We start from the raw sequence: 23,184 nt of genomic DNA, 5'->3' as shown, positions 1-23,184 counted from the left end.
TAAAGAAATTTATTTGCTTTTAATTACTAACACTTTTTGTTTGTATAATAATTATTGCTGTATCGCTACAAAAAGGAATTTGTACATGGACATTGTATATATGATATTACTATAGAAACTAGAAAATCAATAGTAAAAAGAAAATTTAAACATAATTTATGAGAAACCAATGGATGTTGGAAAAGAACCTAAATTTTTGTCTGAATTCAATGAATACGAATTTGCGGGCTAATAATGATTAAAACGTCAATCATTTTTGGCAGAGTTCGCAAACACTCATTACACGACTGACAAGTCGCCGATTGATCATTTCTGGGACTTGAACTTCTTGGAAAGTATTTCTTCCATGAGAATTAATGTAGGAAGTGACCTAATTAACTATTTATTTATTTGGAAACAAAACAGATACATCTTTACAATAAAAATAAAGTTAAAAATAAACACATTAGATGTATCCACAATAGGTTTCACTAATATATATATATATACATGGAAGAGTTAGGACATTAACAGTTGTTTTTTTTTTAATAAAGCGGTAGAGGTACTAAGCTACTAATACCTTGCCCACATCTCATCTCTCATATAATGGGAGTTTAAAATGGTCGCGATTGTAAGGTGCATAATTGAGTACATATTTGATTTAAAAGGCGATCTTCGCAGATTATACAAGAATTCTAATGTTTTTGACAGCAAATAATAATAATAAGTCTTTATTCATTTTAAGTACATTTTCTTTTCAACAAAATGTATCAGACAAATGATTACTTTAATTGATAATATTGAATGCGTAATTAATTCTAGAAGTCACCTGGCATTATGTGGCTTATATGTTAATTAGGTGATTAATTATGTATACAATATATTGCATACTCAATAATAATACATTTGTAGTACTTTGATAGTAGTAGTGATTACGGATTATAAATCAATTGTTCGAGATTAGTAATTTATATATCATTTGTTACAATGGTTCATACACACAAACACACGGGACGGCTTTTGTCTATAGTGTCGGTTACTTATAAAAATAAATCAGTGGCGCTACAACCTCTTTAGGTCTTGGCCTCAGATTTCTGAATCTATTGCATGATCATTTTTAAATCTAATAGGCAAGTAGGTGATCAGCCTTCAGTGCCTGACACACGTCGTCGACTTTTTGGGTCTAAGACATGTCGGTTTCCTCAAGATGTTTTCCTTCACCGTTCGAGCAAATGTTAAATGCGCACATAGAAAGAAAGTCCATTGGTGCACAGCCGGGGATCGAAGCTACGGCCTCGGGGATGAGAGTCGCACGCTGAAACCACTAGGCCAACACTACACTGTCGGTTACTTATAGTGTGTGAATAATTAGATTTTTAAAATATCAGCGTTTCATTTTTATATAAAATCTTTTTCTATACAGATACATTAATTTTGCATTTACTTACGTTAAGTAATTTAACATTGTAACAAATATACGACCATTTTCACTATGGTAATTTTTATTCAGCGTAGTACAAAACTTTTCTAAAAGGTCAAAAAGTCGGAAAGCTCCAAGTTCTTAAAAGCATTTCTTCGTAAGTTACATTTTCGTTGGAACACAGCTGAAAAAGGTTTAACATAGAAAATATATCTTAAGCTTGAGGTGGTCTTTTGATTAATGTTTTCAAAACTTCTAAAGTTAGTCGTCCCTTTATTGTATATTATACTGTTTTTCTTTATCGGTATAGGCCCTTGTAATATATGGAAATAGTTTACAAAAATATTCATCCCTCGGCAATCGAAACTAGACCGGGTTATTAATTACGTTGAGAGACGTTGAAAACAAAACTTTAAGAAAAAAAAAATTATGAATGTTTACGCTTAGAATAGAAGAGATAGATAGAAATATATGAAATCTTTCTCCATGAAACAGTAAGGCCGATAGGGTTACCGGTTAACAAATTATATACGTCATTTTTTATTTGCTGTAATTCGATAAGTAAAATATCTAGTACATGAGAGTTCACGGTCACTTAAAAACAAGAATTGAAATAGGTTACGTTTTTGTGTACCTAATAAAACATTAACGGGATAGTGTTTAGTTACTGTAGGGTGTCCCCTGGCTACCCGCCAAGCTCATTCGCGGAAAAATCGAATTTGGGGCAAAATCTTTGTTATACGAAATTGTCATTGCACACGTGGTATTTTAAGATTAATAGGTTTGATTTATTGAATTGCGTGTGAGATTTTGAAAACCAATATTATACATAATAGAATACTGAGAGCAAACTTTTTTTGAACAAAATAATAATGAAATTGTATTATTTGAAATGGGATGTTCATATAAGGATTTCTTATTTTTTTATAATAATAAAGTTTACAAGAAAGAGTGCGACTTTATACGAATTACAATCAAGCCCATACAATGGTTATGGCTAACTAGTCTACCATACTAATAATAGACTAATCTAAGGCTTTGCTCATTAATAGTCTTAGTGTCCTGTAAAAATTTTGACACTTATGTTCGAGTGAACGAGATACCGCACTTGCACTTCACTAATCCATTAATTCGTATAGGTTGAACATATTTTTCTAGTTACCATATTATGTTGTCTGAACAGTTGTCATTTGTTCATCATTCATACCTAATAATACCGCGTGTTCGGTGTCTCTCACCAATTTTCTAAAGTTGCAATCGAGTGGAATTCTTGCAATCATGTGTCGACGGTTCGTTGACTTGGCATCTTCGGGAGACGCTCTAGATATGCTGACTTAGATGCTGTTACAGGAATTAGTTTTAATTTGTCCTCCCTACTTTTTTTTCCAAATAATATAATTTTTGTAACATATCCATGGAAACGTACAGCATAGTATAGGTTGGTAAGAGATAGAAAGATTATGATGCCATTTAAAATTCTAAGCCAACACAAGAATATACATACTTAATAAGATTTATATGTATAGGATTGAAGGCGATATATATAGTTATACATTTTCCACTATTCACTAGATCAATAATGTCATTGAACCATATCTGTGCATAATTTAAATCTATTTAGATTTAGAAGTTTCTATTTACGTTTATACGCGAATCCGCGAATCCTGTGGTTTCATCTTGGCACATTTTCTATTGTACTATGATTTATGGAATGTTTATAGTCTTTGGAATGGCTTTGGTGCCTGACAAGGCTGCGAAATGTGTCACGAGTCAATGGATTCAGTGTTCTATACTTTTTAAGTATAACGGAATATTAATAGTCAAGATCTCGCGCGTCTATAACTTATTGCTTAATTTATTGACAATAGTTATACTTTTTAATTTACGGTACTGGTTTAGTATTTTTTTTAAAGTGCGTTTTAAAAATAATTGCTACTTTTTTAAAATTATTAATTATATCATACAGTTGAATTTTTAATGGGTATTTTAATGTGAACAAGTATTTCTAACGAAAATTTTAAATTTCGAATCCCAATAAAGAACTAGCAAACGTCTCGTGCATTAAGTTGGCACACAATGGCCCATATAAATGTTTGAGAGGAATCGCTTGCGTCAATACTGCGTACTTGATGTTTATTATACAATCGATCGATTTTAATCGATTCTCGAACAACCCACAGCGATTGTTTACACTCGTGAAATTATCGGGACGACTATAACTGTATCGGTCAGCTGTTATCAAAATATATCTGTGATCGCAAACTAGGAATAAATTTATAAATACTAGAAATATGAGTCTTGAAGAGATCGCTCGATCGATCAATGAAAGGGTTCATTTAATTGTGTCAATTGTATTATGTCAATAAATAAATATGTAATATAATACATTCTTGATTATTATTTTTAAAGCAATGAATGTGTTAAAATCTTCTCTTTTGAAACGGCCTAAAAGTATCAAACACCTGAAAATGGAGGACACCGTGAGCAATTTCTGCAGAAACCCTTCATGTTTTAGTCGATACCAACTCCGGGGAAATAAATACGCTGTACGCGAAACATCGGATAAATTTAAAATAATGTTAAATAATTATAAGTTTACAAGCATTTTTAGCGTTTAGTACTTTGACAAATACATTATGATTACTGATTGTAGCCTAGTATGTGATGTAATCAAACATTTCGTAACATCACCACAATTACAAGCTATGATTATGGTATAATGACATGAGTATAATTAGTCTAATTAGAAATACTGAAAGGAGTATGGGGAGTTAAAATTAAACGCTTTTTCATTAATAAGTTTAAGGTTTTCTAAATAAAGTAGGCCCAAGAATCTTTTTTTACAAAGTAGAGTTATGTGCGTATGCCTAAAATAATGTGATTTAGGTTTTATAACTCAAAAACCATATCTAATAACAATTTTGTATCGTTATTTTTCACCAGCACTCGATTTGTTTCGTCGAATTACAGATATTGATTGAATTTAATCCGGCTTTGTGGGATATCAATCCCACGCTTTCCTGTTTTACCTGAACGTGTTTCAGTTTCAATATAAACTCGACATGGCTAGTATTATCAAAACATAAATTATTAGATAAATCGGCCTACTATTTATATACAAAGCCACGATCATTTGTTTTTGATATTTTCAAAGACAAAATATTGAATAAAATTAATCGTTTTACGGTCAAAATGTTTAATAAGGTAGTTGTTCTTAAAAGTTTAAATTCCAGATTTTGTGAACGTATAAAAATTCCAAATATTAAATGTTTTGTCTTCATTACTCTCGTGTTATTTTGAATATAAATGGAGAGAGATAACTATTTGAATACGATTATGGATAGGTTTTATCCACCAATAAATATAAAGTTTTAGGATCGTGTTTCGTTTCGCCGATGTAAATGTTGTCTTATTTAATTTAACGTATATATTGTCGATTTCAGGTGATAGACTTCGGCAGTTCGTGTTACGAGCATCAAAGGGTGTATACATACATCCAGTCGAGGTTCTACCGCGCACCGGAAGTCATGATGGGCGCCAAGTATGGCATGCCCATTGATATGTGGTCGCTGGGATGTATACTGGCGGAACTGCTGACAGGTATGTGGGAAAGAGGTTCTTGCCATCACTCAATAAAATAATAAACAAGTAACGCTATAACCCTCTACGGGGAATTGACCTCGGATATCGTAAGTTTCTTTGATCATTTTCCTGTTAAAAACAAGTAGATGATCAGTTTTCCTGCTTCGATACGTATATTTATTTATTTATTATTATATAGATATATGTTCGCTTATATATAAGACAAGCCACTTTCCTGATTTTTTCATATCATATTTAGCGTGCGTTTCACTTATATAAATTTTTAATCCTGTAATCTAATATTTTTACTGAAGGATCTGCTAGTGTTTAATTGCACTATACTTTGTGTGGGCTATATTCTTCACAAAATAATTTCAGGGTTCCCCCTTCTCCCGGGCGAAGATGAAGCGGACCAAATGGCGTGTATCATTGAGCTTCTGGGTATGCCACCCCAGAGGCTGATAGAGCAGGGCAAACGTTCCAAGAACTTCATCAGTAGTAAAGGTCTACCAAGATACTGTACTGCTACTACACTGCCAGACGGTACCACAGTTCTAAGTGGGGGTAAGGTCTTTTTATATACGGCTTCGTTATTTAAAAATATGAAATAAATCTAGTATCTGGAGTGAGTATAGTGATAATTGGTTTCTCCGATAATCCAATGATAATAAATTAACATACGTAGATATTTTCAGTGCTTTAACAATAATACTATATCTGTTACCTTACAAACTGACCTTGATCTGTAGCTAGCATATATTATATTAATATAGATTTGATGCGGTCTGCATGCAAGCGAGTCTACTTCGACGCCACATCTCTTTATGAATTTGTATATCTTAAGTTTTAAGTCATCTTAATGGGAATCCGCAAGTGTAGAAGCTTTGGAGGCAGATACTTTTAGACCCAAAGTGACGCCCCGCTTGTATTTCAAAACGAAAATTTTTACGACTATAAACGTGCCCAAGAAATCTACAAATAATTCCTCTGAGAGACAAGTATATAAGTAACCAGGCTGACATAGATGCCCAGTCTCTACTACTCAAACTAGGGGCAGTAGAAAGCCTGTTTATTACACCATATTAAAATCTGAAACTGCCAGCTTCTCTATAATATTAAACAGTCTATCTTGATTAGACTACAAATGTCAGTGATACAACGCTCTTCCTGGTAGACATGATTCAGAAGTTGTAGAAATAGGATAACGCTTTCACACTTCGTTTCGAGTTACTAACATATATAATAAAGATGTGACTAACGTAAAAAGTTGAGAAGTATTTTTTGCATTAAGATTTGTCAAAATAATTTTATACGATACTAGCTGACCTGGCAAACGTCGTTTTGCCATGTATATCATTTATAATAAAAAATAGGTTGACCGTAGAGGGTTGAAAATTTAGCGTTGTATGTATTTTTAATGGTATTGATACAGTTGATAAAAAAAATAAAAATTTAACTAAAAAATTTTAAAAAATATTCAGGGGTGGACTACTCTTAACATTTGGGGAGATGAAAAATAGATGTTGTCCAATTCTGAGGAGTTTAACCACAAACACCACGACACGAGAATTTTTTATATAAGATTAATTCACACTCCGATTCAGACAGTTGCAACCACAGGATTAAACGTCAGTATTTATCTGCATTTCATGTTTACTTTGAAATGTGTAAAAAAATATTTTTCATTTCATTTTTTTTTTAATAAGATTTCTATTTTGGTCAAAACTGTCATCAAATATACGTCATATGCATTTGAATCATGCATTCCTTAGAGACTACGAATAACGAAGTGTTTTGACGCGTCTAACTAATAATATAATATAGGAACTGTGACACACCTCTTGTCTGACTCGTCATTTATGTCTTTGTTTATTTATGCGTGGATCCGTTTAAGTGTTACGCTAAGATTTTTGGGGATTTCGTTAATTTCAATTGTATCTATACAATACGTTGATCAACAGATTTAGCTGCTTTCAATTATTGAACTAACAACGTAACATACATATATATTGAATATATACGTTATGGACCCTTGGTCCGTGGGGTCCTAGCGCGATAATGCTTTTAAGGGAAATATGAAAAAGGTTAGTCGACATCACAGGAGAACGAAGAGCTGGCAGCTACATTGCACAAAGATTTAGTCTATTCAAAGGGGGTTTGCTGCCAGTATTTTCGGAACCTTGCCTAAAGGGACTCCTTTTAATTATTAGGTTTTAAGGTTAGTTATTAGGTATATTAGAATTACTATATGTATATGTTTAAATTAATAAAGCTTTGAATTTATTTACTGAATATATTGATTTTATATGCTTCCATATTTTAAGAGAAGAGTTTTCATCGCTATTTAGAACTTGCATTTTAAATTTATAAAGTTGCATCAAAACAGTTTTTGTTCAGTTTTTATTTGATCTGAGTGTCATGGCTATATTATATCGCCTTAAACATGTAACATCTGGATAACCTGTGAACCTACTTTATCAAATTATATTTTATCCATAATTCTAAAGCCACTACTAAGAGCCAAGCAAAAACAACTTATACCTATCCTTACTTTGTAATATCAAATTAAATATTACATAACAGTCCTAGTTTGCATGATTCTCGAAATAAGTACTTCTGGTACTAAAGTGCACACAATGAAACTGCTGAAATAGAAGTTCACGTGGTGTAATGAGACCGCCTAAATTTAGACATCTAATCAAAGACAACTGGGCCTTTATTCTTAGACGACTATTTCTGTCAAATGTTAAGGTATTATAGTGGCACTGGACTTGTAATCGTAATTTAATAACGATTTACATCATAATGACACAAAACAGGGGAAAATTAAATGAAGACAATGGATGTAATTGGGCGGTTTTATTGCTAAACCGTTTTTTCCAGACACGCGTATTTAATTGATTCAGTATTAATAAATAAAGAATTAAATTTTATTTTACTAACTGGCAATTATACCTTTTTTTACCCAAGAGATAAGCGTGCCCCCATTTTTCAAAGTCCAAAATCGCCCAAAACCAAATACTCAACAAAGATTGTGTCCTTTGTTCATGCAAATTTAAACGCATTTGTACAAACACAATCGCGTGAATTACGAGTGCATTATACGTTTATGACATTTGAAATGAACATTTAACATAATGATTTATTGCACTTGATTATGAATAATGGCGACACTGACCAATTCGTATTCAATATTAGGACTGTCTTTTGTCAACACAATTGTAGAAATATAACTGTTTGATTAATGTAATTGATTAAATTCGATTTATATGGCATTCCGATTTTCTTTTACGCTAATATTTATAGATTAACATCAGTACCAACATTATATCACTTGTAAGCCTACGAATATTTTCTTTATTAATAAAGATTGGTAATTTGATATTAAATGTAATGCAAATAATTAATGCATACTTAAAAAGACATAAAACAACTCATTACAACTTGTCTAAGTAATAAATAATACAAATCGTCTTTGTTAGCCGTGGTTGTGTTTGATCGTGAGTTTGGAAGAGTGCCAAATTGATTATTATTCATCATTTTACTTTGGTGAAAGTATTTACGTATGTTGAGCAGTGTTTGCCTTAGGCTTCAGCGTGCGACTCTCATACCTGAGGTCGTAGGTTCGATCCCATTTGAATTTCTTTCTATGTGCGCATTTGACATTTGCTCGAACGGTGAAGGAAGACATCGTGAGGAAACCGACGTGTCTTAAACCCAAAAAGTCGACGACATGTGTCAGGCACTGAAGGCTGATCACCTACTTGCCTATTAGATTTAAAAATGATCATGAAACAGATTCAGAAATCTGAGGCCAAGACCTAAAGAGGTTGTAGCGCCACTGATATTTTTTAATTTACGTATGTGACATTGATATGATACACTATATTATGGTTCGAATGGCTGCCATAAGGTATCTGGTTCGAATCCCGGGTGGGGTCGAAATGGTATTGCAAATTTAATGAAAAAAAATTCTTAGTTTTATAGCTGTTTTTGTAGCTCTGATGAACGTTGAGCTTATATCACGGATGTCATTATTTATTCTTTGATTCATATTACAATAATTTATTTTATTGTCCTTTTCCATCAGTTTGATGAGCAGATAATATAGGAAGTGATCGACTCGTGAGCAGTAGTCACGTTCTGCAATTAAGACGCCATTTTGACTCTATGATGACTTTGTATGACATTCACATGATGTTAAGCTATGTTCAGAGGTTTTAATATGACTTTGACAGGGTAATTAATGTATCAAAGTCACTAATAAACGATCGCTCTATCGTTTTATATGCACTATTAAAATTCTAGTTACGTGCAATTTGAACAGAGGTTTTTTGCTTTATATTTAATAAGAACTTATACTCAAAACACTTTTTATATAATGACTTCGATGGTTCACATTACAAATGTGAATTATATTGGTAGTAATAAAACTACTTACCCACATTACTTATTTAGTATTAATACGCATTTTGATTGTTGTTTTGTCAGTACTAAACTGTGTATTATAATATTTCAGGTATGTCAAGGAGAGGCAAGCCTCGTGGTCTTCCCGGCTCAAAGAGCTTTGTGACAGCCCTAAAGGGGTGCCAGGACAAATATTTTATCGATTTTATTAGAAGGTAAGTTATTTGAATTAAATTTTTTACATTTTAAATACCTACGTGATTTGTGTTTTATCAAACTTTATTTGTAATGTTAATGTCTCAGTGTCAGAAATTTATTGTTTATGACTCACTTACAAAAGGAAATTTGGCAACTTAAACATAACATAGAAATAAAAAATTAGCAGATCTCAATTTTGACCCATTTTCCTATCAAAGTATAACTACTTTTAAATTCTTTGTAAGTTTATTATATTTATTCAAAGCATATATCGCAACTTGTATTTAATCCTTCTAATACTTGAGCCCTTGTTTTCCAGGTGTTTAGAATGGGAACCAGAGAAGCGTCTGACACCTGCGCAGGCGCTGCGACACGCGTGGTTACGCCGGCGTCTGCCACGCCCACCTCACGATGAAGAACCAAACCACGTTAGTATAGGCCACGCGCGACGCGTAGCCTGCACTGATAAATAGGTTTGTTTTGTTGCGCTTTTTTTGTTGTGGCCAGAGAAATACATTTTTATTAACCTAAGGTAATCTCGGCAAAATGTCACCTGGTTTTGCAACCGTAATAAAGCTTTTCTTTGAATAGGAAATTTAACCAACTATTATGTATTGTTCGGAGCGTTTTAGAGTAAACTAGTCACCACAGTAGCAACACCAACACAACACAAAAACACCAACGTACTTAATTGTTAAATTCCTCCTTTTGGGATCTTTGAAGTTAATTGATTGGTCTCTAAGTCATATTCAAATATTTCATATAAATGATGTAGTTTATAGGTTTTCTATATCCATTATTAAATGCACCATCTACATCCATCCCAAACACAAATGATGACATTATAGTTATCAAATTGTTGTTTATTTTCTGTTATAAACACTAATACATGTACATGTATAATACGTATTCAAATGATTTCTTCAAAATCAACCAACTCATAACAACTATAGGCTCTGGCTACAACGTTTTTATTTAATTTTAATTTATATTTATTTGATGAATATTTTTTTTGCTTAATTAATTGTTTTATTATTCTGAGTTGCAACATTGTTTAGTAAAATAATAGTATCAGTGTGTGCTTATATTTATATGAAATTAAGTAAGATATGGTTAAGTTTATGAAAGAAAATCAAGATTATTTCACCGTTTTCAGCATTTCTAAATTACTTATTTCCGAGTTTGTCTTGTATTTGAATAATTCAAGTCCTATGATTAAAAGTTTCTCTAAGTTCTTCGCGACCATTAACAACGAAAAAAAAAGTCAACCATGCACATTGTAAGTCCATTTCACTACAACACGATTACGAAATTTTGAATTGAATTGTTTCAGTCAACTAGCGTATCAGGCGGGGCGGGCGGGACGAGCGTGGCGGGCGGAGCGGGGGCGGGCGGCGCGCGAGGCGGTTCCCTTAGGACGCCGCTCGCGCGCACGCCCGTCACTTTCAATGCCTCGCAAGTCGCCAGTGAGTACACCGCCATATTTACACGTGGTAAATAATTGTTTATTTATGTATTTATATTATTGTATAAACGAAGTTAGATATTAGAAGGATTATGATTGTAAATGATAAGTATCAAAAACTCAATTTCATTTTATAAATCATGGATTTGTGGATGCAGCAGAATGTTAATTTGATAAGCTTATGAAATTAACTTTTCTTTCTGCTGCATTAGAGAGATACTATGGAGACAATGTGCAAATTCTTAATTTTTAATTTATAAAACCAATGTGTTATTGAGCTTTCCTTAACATAATTGGCCTTATAAGATATGTCTAGTAAGTAAATTGTATGTAAATAGAATCAAACCATCGGGTCCATTTACTTAATTTTGATGGACGGTAAAGTAGTGTTATATTTCTTTTGTCATTGATGGAGAAATCATCTAATAATAAATACAATGTTATCTCTTTTATATACACAAAAGAAGTGGGTATCAACGATACACACAACCAGCTATACCCTGTGGTTTAATGGAATACTATGTAACACAAAATGTCTTTATTCGATTTAATAATTCCTCAAATTGGCGCGTTCAAACTAACGAATATAGTATAAATAAATACAGCAGATTCTTATATAACTTGTGATTGCAGAAGCGAAGCTCCAAGCGGCCTTATCGGAGGAGGGCAGCGGCGTGAGCGCGGGCAGTGGCGCGGGCAATGCGCGGTACTGGGCAAGCAAACTGCCCCATTTGCCCGCACCTTCCTAGCGCCCGCCCGCGCAGCGCCGCCTCGCTAAGGTGAGGAAAGCTGCTCATGAACTTAGCCTATTACGCCTATTATGATTAGATTGGATAGGTTCTTGAGATAGTCATAGTCATAGTCATAATATCTTTATTCATTTAGGTAAACATGTACACTTATGAACGTCAAGGAAAACATGGTAAAAAATTATTGTCAATATTACTTGCCTGGGATATACGTTCGTTTATATAACGACAGGCTTCAGATGCAGTGGCTGTATTTTAAGAGCATAACATTAACATTATTAATATAATGTAAGAAAAATTAAATTAGGAGAGGTGGAGGTTTAAAGGGAGTTAGATGTAGTCTATGGCTAAAAATGTTTACAGCGGATTTAGACTTAGATGCCGTTACAAAATTTAAAAGACTAACATTTTTATGTTTAAGTGTATATTCTCACATCTCAGATTCGAATTACTTATGTTTCTATTTGCTCATTTAAATTGTCAGAAAGGTCTACGAAATTGACTTAGTCTAAAAACGTTTTGGTAATTTCAGCCTAAGTATTAGTCATCCAAAAATTTCTTGGATTTGTCTTTATAGATGAATTTCTTTTTTAAATATTGGTGTGTTCCGAAATTCTTTAGTACGTTGCAAACAAAAAAATCGGTATTAATTCAGAAGAATTTATTCAATATAATAACAGTTTGGAATTTGTTTTACAAAATCAATTATTTCTAAGGAAATCTACGTAACTTATAGCCCAGGAAAACGGTATGGTTGAAAATATTTGTCTAATTATCCTATCAGTTTTGCTTCTTGTGTCCCTTGCATTAATTCTTTCCATTCAATCTCCTTATATTCTCCTAGCATAATACTCTTATTGAGAGTTATAAGGCAGTATTCAAACCTCAAGACATTTCTTTTTGTTTATCTTCCCCTACGTATTCATGAAAATTAAATCAGTGTAATTGCATTATTTAAAATAACAGTTCTGTTGGCGACTCATAAATAGAAATAGAAATATATAAGTTAGGTTTGAAAATTGTAACTCTATAAATAGAAATTAAGTGCGAGTGTTAAGAGTTATAAGTTAGACAAAATATGTATACAGATTTAAGTGAGAAATATGGTTCAGTTATGAATGTAAATATATTAAATAAATAAATAGAATACTTCGCCGAATAAAAGGGTCACAGCTCTCGACGCGGTATACCGGCGCAAATGTATGTAAGCGTAGCTCTCGTCGCGGTATACTCGTGGAGTACTTAAGCTCGGCGCGGGCGAGTCTCGAGGCAGTCGCGGTTCAGACTTGACACGGTGCACACGCGCAGTCTCGGTTCAGACGTGACACGGTGCAGACGCGCGTAGAGACTCGGGCTCTTTCCTCTATCCCGTGACAACGAGCTGTGATCCACGAATAATCGGCGAAGCAAGAAACAAGAACAAGCCGCAGTTTCATTTCAAGACAACATCTACAATTACGCACTAGCAGGGGTGCGTGGGTCGAGGCGGTACCAGCGTTACGACGAGCCGTCTTGACAAACGAGTACGAAGTCAAACCCCACCGGTATACAAAGCCGCACCGAGGTTACTTAGGTTACCGCACGGGTGTTATCAAACGAACACGATTTAACGTACTATACCGTGCGGGCCTGAGTATATCTGCGAGTGTCGACGGTGGTGATTGGCTAACCAATCAATAGTGGTCCTTCGAGCCGAATCCTGCAACGGTTGTCATCAAGAAGTGATTATTGCGAGAAGAAAATGCCAGTCACAAGATCACAGAACGGGATGCAGCGAGGGGAATCGACGTTGACTGTTACCTCCGCCACTAGGTCCGAAGTTCAGACTACAGGCGAAGAAAAAACGATCGAGCAGTCCACGTCGACGAGCGCAGCCAGCCAATCAGAGCAAGCATTGACTCTGACACCAGCGGGTTATACCCGGCGGGCCGCATCGAGAACCGTATCAAAAGCCAGCTCAAGAAGACTAGCCGAGGCCAGAGAAGAGTTGGCTCGCTGCGAACTGTGGGAAGCGCAGGCAGCAGCACACCTGGCCAGATTACGATTAGAAGCAGAAACGGAAGAGGAAGACTCCGTTATAGAAGACGTCAACGATAACCATGAAGAAAAGGTAGCAAACTGGATGCGCTCATCGGAACAAAAGCCAGAAGAAATAGAAACAAAGAGCGACATTCGAGCAATAGCCGACGCAATAAAGGAAGTCATGACGAACCATGTAATGCCGCAACCGAAATACATTCAAGAGCTGCCAATATTTGAAGGGGACAGCTCCGAATGGACGGCGTTCCGAGTTGTATACGAAGATACATCTCCCATGTTCTCGGACGTTCAGAACATGGCGCGGCTGCGTAAGGCGATTAACGGCACGGCGAGAGAGAGTATTAAGAGCCTCTTGTACTCAGAAGCGAAGCCAGGAGAAGTTATTAACGCTTTACGCCGAAGATTTGGTACGGACGAAAATGTGGCTGCTAGCATCGGTATTAAGGGTCCTCGCGAAACGTTAAATATAGAAACTATCGGCGGCGGACAAATGAAAAGTCACGACTCAATGATTGAAGACATTAAAGTAAAAGGGATAAGACAAGGCGAGAAGAGCACACTTAAGCGGGCAAGAACTATCAAAGAGCTGAAATTAACCCCACAACTCATCGATAAAACCCGACTTAAGAAGTGTGATCACTTGCGGGGTTTACTGCAAGACGTGTGCTACGAAGCTGAGGCACCGAAGCTGCTCATTGGCCAAGACAATTGGGAACATATTGTCTCATTACAAATACGACGTGGAAAGCCAGGGCAGCCGGTGGAATCAAGAACTAAGTTAGTATGGGTTATCCATGGCTACGATAGCAACGGCCTGTCTCCGATGAATTATGTGAACACATGTGCACATGCAAGAGTCGTCGAAGACAAAATAAATCAGCCAGTTAGAGAAAATCTTAATATTGAGTCTTTGGGGGTTCAGCTGAAGAAGCCTTCAACCGATATAGAACAGCAAGCACTAGAAATATTGGAAAGAAATAGTCAACAATTGGAAGATGACAGATCCGAGGTCGGACTATTGTGGAAAAGGAAAGACGTACAACTTCCAAACAATTTCTCAGCGGCCTTCAACAGATTTCAAAGAATAGAAAAATATCTGCGTGAGGACGCTAAGTTTAAAAATGAATATAGCACGCAAATAGATCTGTTGAAAAGTAACTACGCTGAAGAAGTAACAGCCGACTGCGCATCGAACAAAAAGTGGTACCTGCCTCACTTCCCAGTGAAGAAAAAGCTAAGAATTGTGTTCGACGGTGTAGCCAATCACAACAGAGTGAGCCTCAACGACATTCTGCTGTCCGGACCGGACTTCAGGACCGGTCTACAGTCAATATTACGAGTGTCACTGCGAGTACGTCAAGAACTCGTATGGATAGCGGCCGATAAAAAAGAAATGTTTCTGCGGGTGAAAATATGTGAAGAAGACAGAAATAGTCTCAGGTTCCTTTGGCAAAAAGACAAGAAAGCGCTAGTGAAGGATAACAGAATGTTATCAGTGATTTTAGGAGCTGCGTCACCTTGTGCCACGATTTATATAAAAAACAAAAATGCAAAGGCCTTCGTACATACTTGCTATATGGATGACTATTTGCAAAGTTTTCACTGTGTCGACGATTACCAACGAGTTATACAGCCAGTGAACTTGATCCACATGAAAGCGCACTTTGAGTTACGAGGATGGCCGTCGAACAAAAGAGTGATCGTTGAAGACGAAACCGAAGCTCGGAAAAGCTACCTAGAGTATATCGGCAGAATAAAAGATAATCGGCTGCCGCGATGTGTGTCACTATTCTGCACTGAGGGGGAGCTGCATACTGTCGCAGACGCGAGTGAGACAGCGTATGCAGCCGCAACTGGAGGAAATGGAAAATACTTAGTAAACCTCGTTGATGCCAAGTCGAGAGTAAAGTCTCGGAAATCAATATGTACGCCGAGACTTGAACTGCAGGCAACCTTGTTGGAAACAGAACACATAGACAATTTTAGACCAATAACGAACCTAGCTGACAATTCGAAAAGGGAGGCGCTAAAACCAAACTACATTCTCATTGGACGATCGAGTGGAGCTGCGCGCATACTACATTTTCCTGATGCAAAGCTGGTGGGCAGAAAAGATTTGAAGTCCGTCCAACGACTCTCTGATCACTTTCGGAAGAGATTGCTACGGGAGTACTTGCCAAAACTACTGCCCAGGAAAACGACTAGACTACAGAAAGGCGAGCAGCTGCAACCAGGCGACGTGGTTTTTATCGTAAAACGCACGCTACCACGATGCACTTGGCCGAGGGGAAACATCGAAACTACATACCCCGGGCCCGACGGAATAACCAGATTCGTGGACGTCGCAACCAAAGGGGGAGTGTTACGAAGACCATCGTCGAGGATCCTGATCTTGGTGCCTGCGGAGTCGCCGTGCAGGAACGACGGTGCTACGCACGAGGGGGAGAATGTTGGCGACTCATAAATAGAAATAGAAATATATAAGTTAGGTTTGAAAATTGTAACTCTATAAATAGAAATTAAGTGCGAGTGTTAAGAGTTATAAGTTAGACAAAATATGTATACAGATTTAAGTGAGAAATATGGTTCAGTTATGAATGTAAATATATTAAATAAATAAATAGAATACTTCGCCGAATAAAAGGGTCACAGCTCTCGACGCGGTATACCGGCGCAAATGTATGTAAGCGTAGCTCTCGTCGCGGTATACTCGTGGAGTACTTAAGCTCGGCGCGGGCGAGTCTCGAGGCAGTCGCGGTTCAGACTTGACACGGTGCACACGCGCAGTCTCGGTTCAGACGTGACACGGTGCAGACGCGCGTAGAGACTCGGGCTCTTTCCTCTATCCCGTGACAACGAGCTGTGATCCACGAATAATCGGCGAAGCAAGAAACAAGAACAAGCCGCAGTTTCATTTCAAGACAACATCTACAATTACGCACTAGCAGGGGTGCGTGGGTCGAGGCGGTACCAGCGTTACGACGAGCCGTCTTGACAAACGAGTACGAAGTCAAACCCCACCGGTATACAAAGCCGCACCGAGGTTACTTAGGTTACCGCACGGGTGTTATCAAACGAACACGATTTAACGTACTATACCGTGCGGGCCTGAGTATATCTGCGAGTGTCGACGGTGGTGATTGGCTAACCATACAATAAGTTCTTTCTTCAAAATTGTATTTACGGTATGTTACAGTACTTTACTTAAAACGGTGCAATTAACCTGATTCATGAAAACACTCATTCGAAATCGCACGAATACTTTGATTAGAATTAAAAATCCCTTTTGTAAGATCCTCTTAGTAAACAAAATATATTGAAGTAACATTCTTCAAAATAAATTTAGAGTACTTAGAATTTGTTCACTCTAAATATCTACATATATTTCGACTCGTGGTTACGCAATTCAACCTCGAATGGCTATGATTGGTCTAGAAACGGGCACCAATCACAATCGACGCGTTCTTTGGTTTGAGTCGACAATAGTTTTCGTTCTTTTCATATTTTCCCTGTCAATGCCAAACATATTTCTTTCAATCTGTTTTAAACTTTTTATAAATTAATAAACGCATGTCTGCCCATATTTACGGGTCTTTTTTCTTTATATCCTTATATGTGTGTTCGCATGTCAACGGCATCTAAACGACTGATAACAGTTGGTGTGTTTCAGGTGTCGTCGCTAGAAGCGCCGCGGCGCGCGGTCCCGGGCCCTACCCGGCTTGACCTTGAGCGTCGGAGCCTTGACCTTGAGCGGGAGTTGCGCGTGGACAGGGACTCTGATGCCTCGCTCGACGACCGGGACCACCTCGTCTGAAACGCTTGACTTCAGCGCCATCTAGTGTCGGTGAACAGTGACTGGTTGCTGACCAAACTTAGAGATAAGAGATACATTGATAATAGTGATAATTTTCAATACAAATCTAGCAAGAATTATTATAGTAGCTATTCATACTCTTCATAATTTTTTGGGAAACCGATTCGTATGGAATATTCACGTTTTACGTGACATTTTCCGATGCAAATTATTCTCGGAAAGATTTTAACTAGGTGTCAATCTTGTGTATGTGTTAAGTATTGAAAAGTAAAGCTCAATTATGTTTACCTAAGTTGGTCAGTAACTGGTTTAGAGTGTGTGCTATTAAAGTAGTTGACTGCCAAATATACGACGACTACAATTGATTTATAGCACTTTTTAGTTAAGTATTAAGGTTTTATTAACTTCTGTATTTTTTTTAATATTGACCAAGTTTTATATGTGACCCCAATTGGTTTTAACAGTGCTATGTATATATTCGTAATAGCACGCTCTCTAATGTGGCGTTAAGTGACCAAAAATAGTGAAGTGACAGTGACATTAGCTATTTAAAAACGCGCCATCTATTGTTCACAGACAGTGATTTAGTAGTGAAGTTAGTCACCATTGCCGTTACGGTGATTTCCAACGTGTAGTTTTATTTGGGATAAGGAACTTCAGGGGCATTGGATTGATATCAAAGTATTAAAGTGCCTCAATTTATATCGGTCCTCAGTGACAGCCCCAGTATTAGGAATTCATAAGAAAATCGAACATCGAAAGTTTTGTTGTTTCAAATGATTGTAGTAATATTGTGCCTCTCTATGTATACTCAGTTACATGTTCCTATTTATAATTAATTTAAGAAGTAGACTGCACTGTAGTTGGCGCCAAACCTGTAGCTGATTTAGTATTTGCGCACGGTACAGTTAGCAAAAGCATTTTTTTTAATGATGTTTTGGGCTTACAGTGGAGTTTATTTTTTAACTTGAGGCAATGGTGACTCTGCTAGACATCGCTTGGCGTTTAACCTAGTGCGTAGTGGCAAAATTGATCTCAATAATAAAATAAAGACTACGAACGTAAATAAATACGAAAATTTTAGTGGAATTGTGCGAATAACCTAACGTGTTTTACGTGTTTTCTATATTGTATATGTACCGTAAGGACAATGTTAGTGCCTACTAAGTCTGGTTTAGTGTTAGAAACTTCGACCACTGTTTAAGGATACTCTTTAAACAAACCGAACGACTTTATTCGAGAGAGGAATTTTTCACGCGCTCAGCAAGAATTCGTCGAATCTCAGATGCCACTTACTTTTCGCAATACAAGAGACTTTTAATGCCGTATAATATTTGATTACCCATTTTAATACTCCGTAAAATAACATCCACTGACACACAATATAAGACACAGACAAAAGTCAGTGGCATAACGAGATTTCGATGGAATTAATCGTTGTTAGCAAATAGGAGTCAAATGAAAAAAGTCTCTCGCTAGTATAAGCGATTTATTGTGTGTGACTAAACAATTTTCTACTGAATCAAATTTTTATTTTATAAGTCTTGTAGTTTTTTCCGAGTGATATAATTCGCTGTATTTCATAGTGAAACGGTGACCTTATTATTGGAATTCTTGGACGTAAGGGTAGATAGATACAAGGCCTTCTAATTAAGATAAGCTATGCGATTTTGTTTGTATAGTATAGTTGTGATGTATACAGTGGACAGTTGTAGTATTTTTAATGTATCGGCCAATCTAACGAATAGTCGCAGGTTTTGATTACATTTTCTATTTGATGAACCTTACGGTCTTAGAAAAGATTTGACAATTTTATTTAATAGCGATGTATCAAGTTAGTATGAAATAATACATACCACGCAAACCTAGTACATAAACTGCATTTTATTTACAAAGTATGGTTCCTTTATTTACGAATGGTCAAACATATCAGTGCACGTTTTTATTTTTGAAAATAATTAGTAAACATATTATTATCAAATTTGATTATTTTGTATGTTTTCTCACTTAAAGTTAGATAAATGATTTATTTATTGCATTTATTATCTTCTCTGACTTGAACCACAATTTTAAATTATATTTTACAGTTTTACTACACTATAAACTGTGAAGAATAGATTTTCGTTTTACAGATGTATTAAAAAAAAGATTTTAGTCAGTTTTACTGTCGATATGTATATAGGGTGTACTTATTAATTTTAAATAGGTGGTCGTAGTATAAGAAACGAACTGATAAGAACTTATTCATTATATGTAAATGATGATTTTTAAGTACACCCCCATCCGTGCAATATGTATGACAGTTTTTTGATCGCTTGTTTGTCTTCCCATGTACCGATAAAGGCCTATTTAATTATTTGTATACACATATGCATTTTCGTTTAGTTTTTATTTTCTTTGTTTACGTGATACGTAAGTGTAATGTTTTTTACATTGTGATTGTGAGCTTGCCAGTGATGAAAAGCTAGTTGCGCGATTGGTAAACAATAAAATATGTTTGTTTTTTGTTTACAATTTCGCAAGTAGCGGCATCTGTGATTCAAAATTGTTGTATAAATGCGTTTTTTGTGTGGTGTTATGGTATTTGTACAAATAATGAATTAAACATTAAACGCACAATCAGTTAATAATCAAATTTAATAAAAATCATTGCTAGGCGTAAAGTATACATAACTAGAATTAGTCACTGAATTGAATACTGTGATGAATTTAATTTTTCATCACTGGCAAGCTTTATGTATGAATTTAATGACTTTGGAGGCGGTCACTCAGACGATGAAGATTTATTTTCTGCTTTGATCATGAATAGCAACATGTGAAAATAACAATGGGTTTTCCAGTTTATTATTTTAAAATGGAGTCCAAAATTGCCGCTTTTTTCAATTAGTGTCACTATACTCAATGTAGCATTCGATTAAGTTGACTGCCTTTTATTTTACTATGCTCAATAGATCGTAGTGGTCAAACTCGTTAAGTACAGTCAGGTGGCGATACTAGTTTTATTTTTTACCCAATAGCTGTTTAAGGTATATAGTCAATTACTATAGTTTATTTTTTACTGAATGTTGGCTAGTGTGGCTCAGTACGGCCAATCGATGAACGTTGATAGCTAATTTTTACCAGCGCCATCTGTTGTGATAAAAAATCAATTTAAGCAATAATTTTAACTCAAATTACTCGATTAAGATGTGTTTCTCGTAAAAGTCAAAGAGGCTGATGTCGGTATAAGTTATGTGATCTACAGTTTTAGATATAATGTTCCATAATCTACTTACAAATTCCGTCCAAATGTTGGTTTTTATGTCGTTTCAATAGCTTAAATAATCCAGTGTGTAAATACCTTTTGGTTCCACTTGTCTAACACAGATGGCGTTGCAAGCTATCCGCAACATTGATCAGTATTAAACATTTTTTGTTGGAAGTCTCGCATCGCTACTGCCAAGTACGTTTAATTAATTATAAGTTTTTGCTATATCACAATTTACATATAGCAATTGTCTAGTGACTATATACAGAGAGTCTCGGGTATTTTCAAGCCGTGAAGCGTATAAAACGTTCTTCGAATTTTGTAAGAAAAAACGTTGATGGCTAAGTATATTTGGAAACACTCTGTATAAGCTTTCGTTCGACCGCTGCATTTGTCCCTAGTTACGTTGTAAAGTTGTGTTCTCATTTTGTATGTTACGCTGCTGTTTCATCTTGAAACTTGTAGCGACAATGTGAATACTATACAATTTAAATAAATGAATTATATAATGAATATTTTTTATTTCCTTTTTACAACCTTAGTCACAAACACAGTATCACATTGTCTCAACTGAGACATTTTTGTGATCAATTTGTGCCAATAACCGAAAATAAAAATCCAAATCGGCAAACTCAACAACGCAAATATTTATAAATATATTAATAATATGAACGTGTATAATTTATATATTATACACATTTCAAACACAGAATCGTTATCTCAAGAAGAAACCCTTAATTCAGGAGAATAGTTTAAAAATCACTTGTTTAAATCGTACAACTAAAACAATGAATAGTACTATGATGTGTTTATGACCATATATAAGATACGCCATTATTTTAATTATAAATAAATATTTATATTTAAAATGATTTACAATAAATATTGTAACTCATATTTTTTATAACAGTTCCTATTTTTTATTAACTAATTGTTTGTAATAAATCGCGAAATATTAGTTACTTTAATACAAGCCTTGCAGTGGTGAATAAATAATGATCGCCAGAAAAGTCAGTAAAATCATTTATTTCAATTAGTTATATTAAAAAAGGACTTTTGAAAGTAAAAAAAATGTGAGCTGTCACGGGAAGCCTGGCAGATGTGAAACACAGACATTATTTTGTAAAATTAATATGCAGAAAAGAACAGACTGTGATAGGAACTAAATATGTCATAATGATAAAATAAAATATTACGAGACGCGTCGCCACGGCATGCGTCGCCACGCCAGAAATCGGTTTTACGTGCGGCTATAGATGTTTCACATCAAAATTTAAAAAAATATTAGTAAGTAAATATTTCGTTCCAAAAGGTAGTTTCATATGGAGAAGAATGTGCAAGAACCTCCATACTTACTCTTTTACGATAGTTATTACAGTCCTTTTGGAAATAACTAAGCAAAAAGCATCGACAGTTCTGTCGGATAAGCGGCATCTTATGTACCCAGCAGCTGAAAATACTCTCTGAGGCTTAACACTAGTTGGGATCAGCGTGAGTAAGAAAATTGTAATAAACTACCGCTTGCACCCACACCTCTCTCATAGATTCTGAGAAACTGAAATCTATCTAATATTCTTATTCCATTTAAAAAGTCTTGATATGATTTAGCAAGATCACGAATAATCTTACCGTTTGAAATCATTAACGCCCAAAACCAATAACCTGTCTCAATCCATTTCCGACCATCTGAGATCGACATCTTAATCCAAATATTGATAAAAGTGTGCCAATAACCAAACGACGAATTGTAATAGTCGATACAAGCTATCCATGCTCATTTCATACCTTTGTATGAAAATGACAGTTCAACTGCGCCAAAATTCTATAGATATACACCAGTCTTTAAAATAATTAAAAAGCTATTTGGTGTATTATAAACATAGACATGTATATTTTAATATTATTTGTACGGTTTTATTTACTTTATTTGGTTTTTATTGATTATCAAATATGAGTGTAAACTCGGTAAAATGGAACGACAAAGAGCGAAGAGTTTGCATTCTATCCATCGCCAAAAATGGATTGTCTTCGTATGGTTTGGACTTTGGTTATTAGGATGCAGACCGGAGATCGATCGACTGCCACGGTCTGATTTCGGATTGTTTTCAATCTGAGATTGATTAATTATTAGGTTCGGGCGTAAAAGAAGTAATTCTTTTTTAATTAATTTAAATCTTAGTTTTCTGTTGCGGTGTTAATATCGTAACCAGTAATGGAAGGTATGAGAACCTGTCCAGCTAATCGTTTGATTTGTAATTTCTTTCCGCGCGTGATTGCATTCCC

At 35.4% G+C, this 23,184-nt stretch overlaps 1 protein-coding gene across 4 annotated transcripts in view; it reads left to right on the top strand.

Annotated features, from left to right (window-relative positions):
• LOC110998988 (dual specificity tyrosine-phosphorylation-regulated kinase 2) overlaps window positions 1–21,414 on the top strand; it is a 120,065-nt gene extending 98,651 nt beyond the window's left edge. The window contains exons 2-8 of one of the 4 annotated variants that reach the window (XM_045630941.1): window positions 4,843–4,999; window positions 5,360–5,545; window positions 9,501–9,603; window positions 9,906–10,014; window positions 10,920–11,052; window positions 11,685–11,830; window positions 17,511–21,414. In XM_045630941.1, the coding sequence (XP_045486897.1) occupies window positions 4,843–4,999; window positions 5,360–5,545; window positions 9,501–9,603; window positions 9,906–10,014; window positions 10,920–11,052; window positions 11,685–11,800 (804 nt within the window). In that variant the 3' untranslated portion in view covers window positions 11,801–11,830; window positions 17,511–21,414. Of the gene's footprint in view, window positions 1–4,842; window positions 5,000–5,359; window positions 5,546–9,500; window positions 9,604–9,905; window positions 10,060–10,919; window positions 11,080–11,684; window positions 11,831–17,496 lie in introns of those variants that run through there. The other 3 variants (XM_045630939.1, XM_045630940.1, XM_022267819.2) reach the window with 3 other exon arrangements.
• Window positions 21,415–23,184: the final 1,770 nt, after the last annotated feature.

Source organism: Pieris rapae, chromosome 13 (genome assembly GCF_905147795.1).
Source record: "Pieris rapae chromosome 13, ilPieRapa1.1, whole genome shotgun sequence".
NCBI lineage: Eukaryota > Metazoa > Arthropoda > Insecta > Lepidoptera > Pieridae > Pieris > Pieris rapae.
The sequence above is the reverse complement of the archived record's forward strand: the minus strand, read 5'-3'. Positions and strand labels throughout refer to the sequence as shown.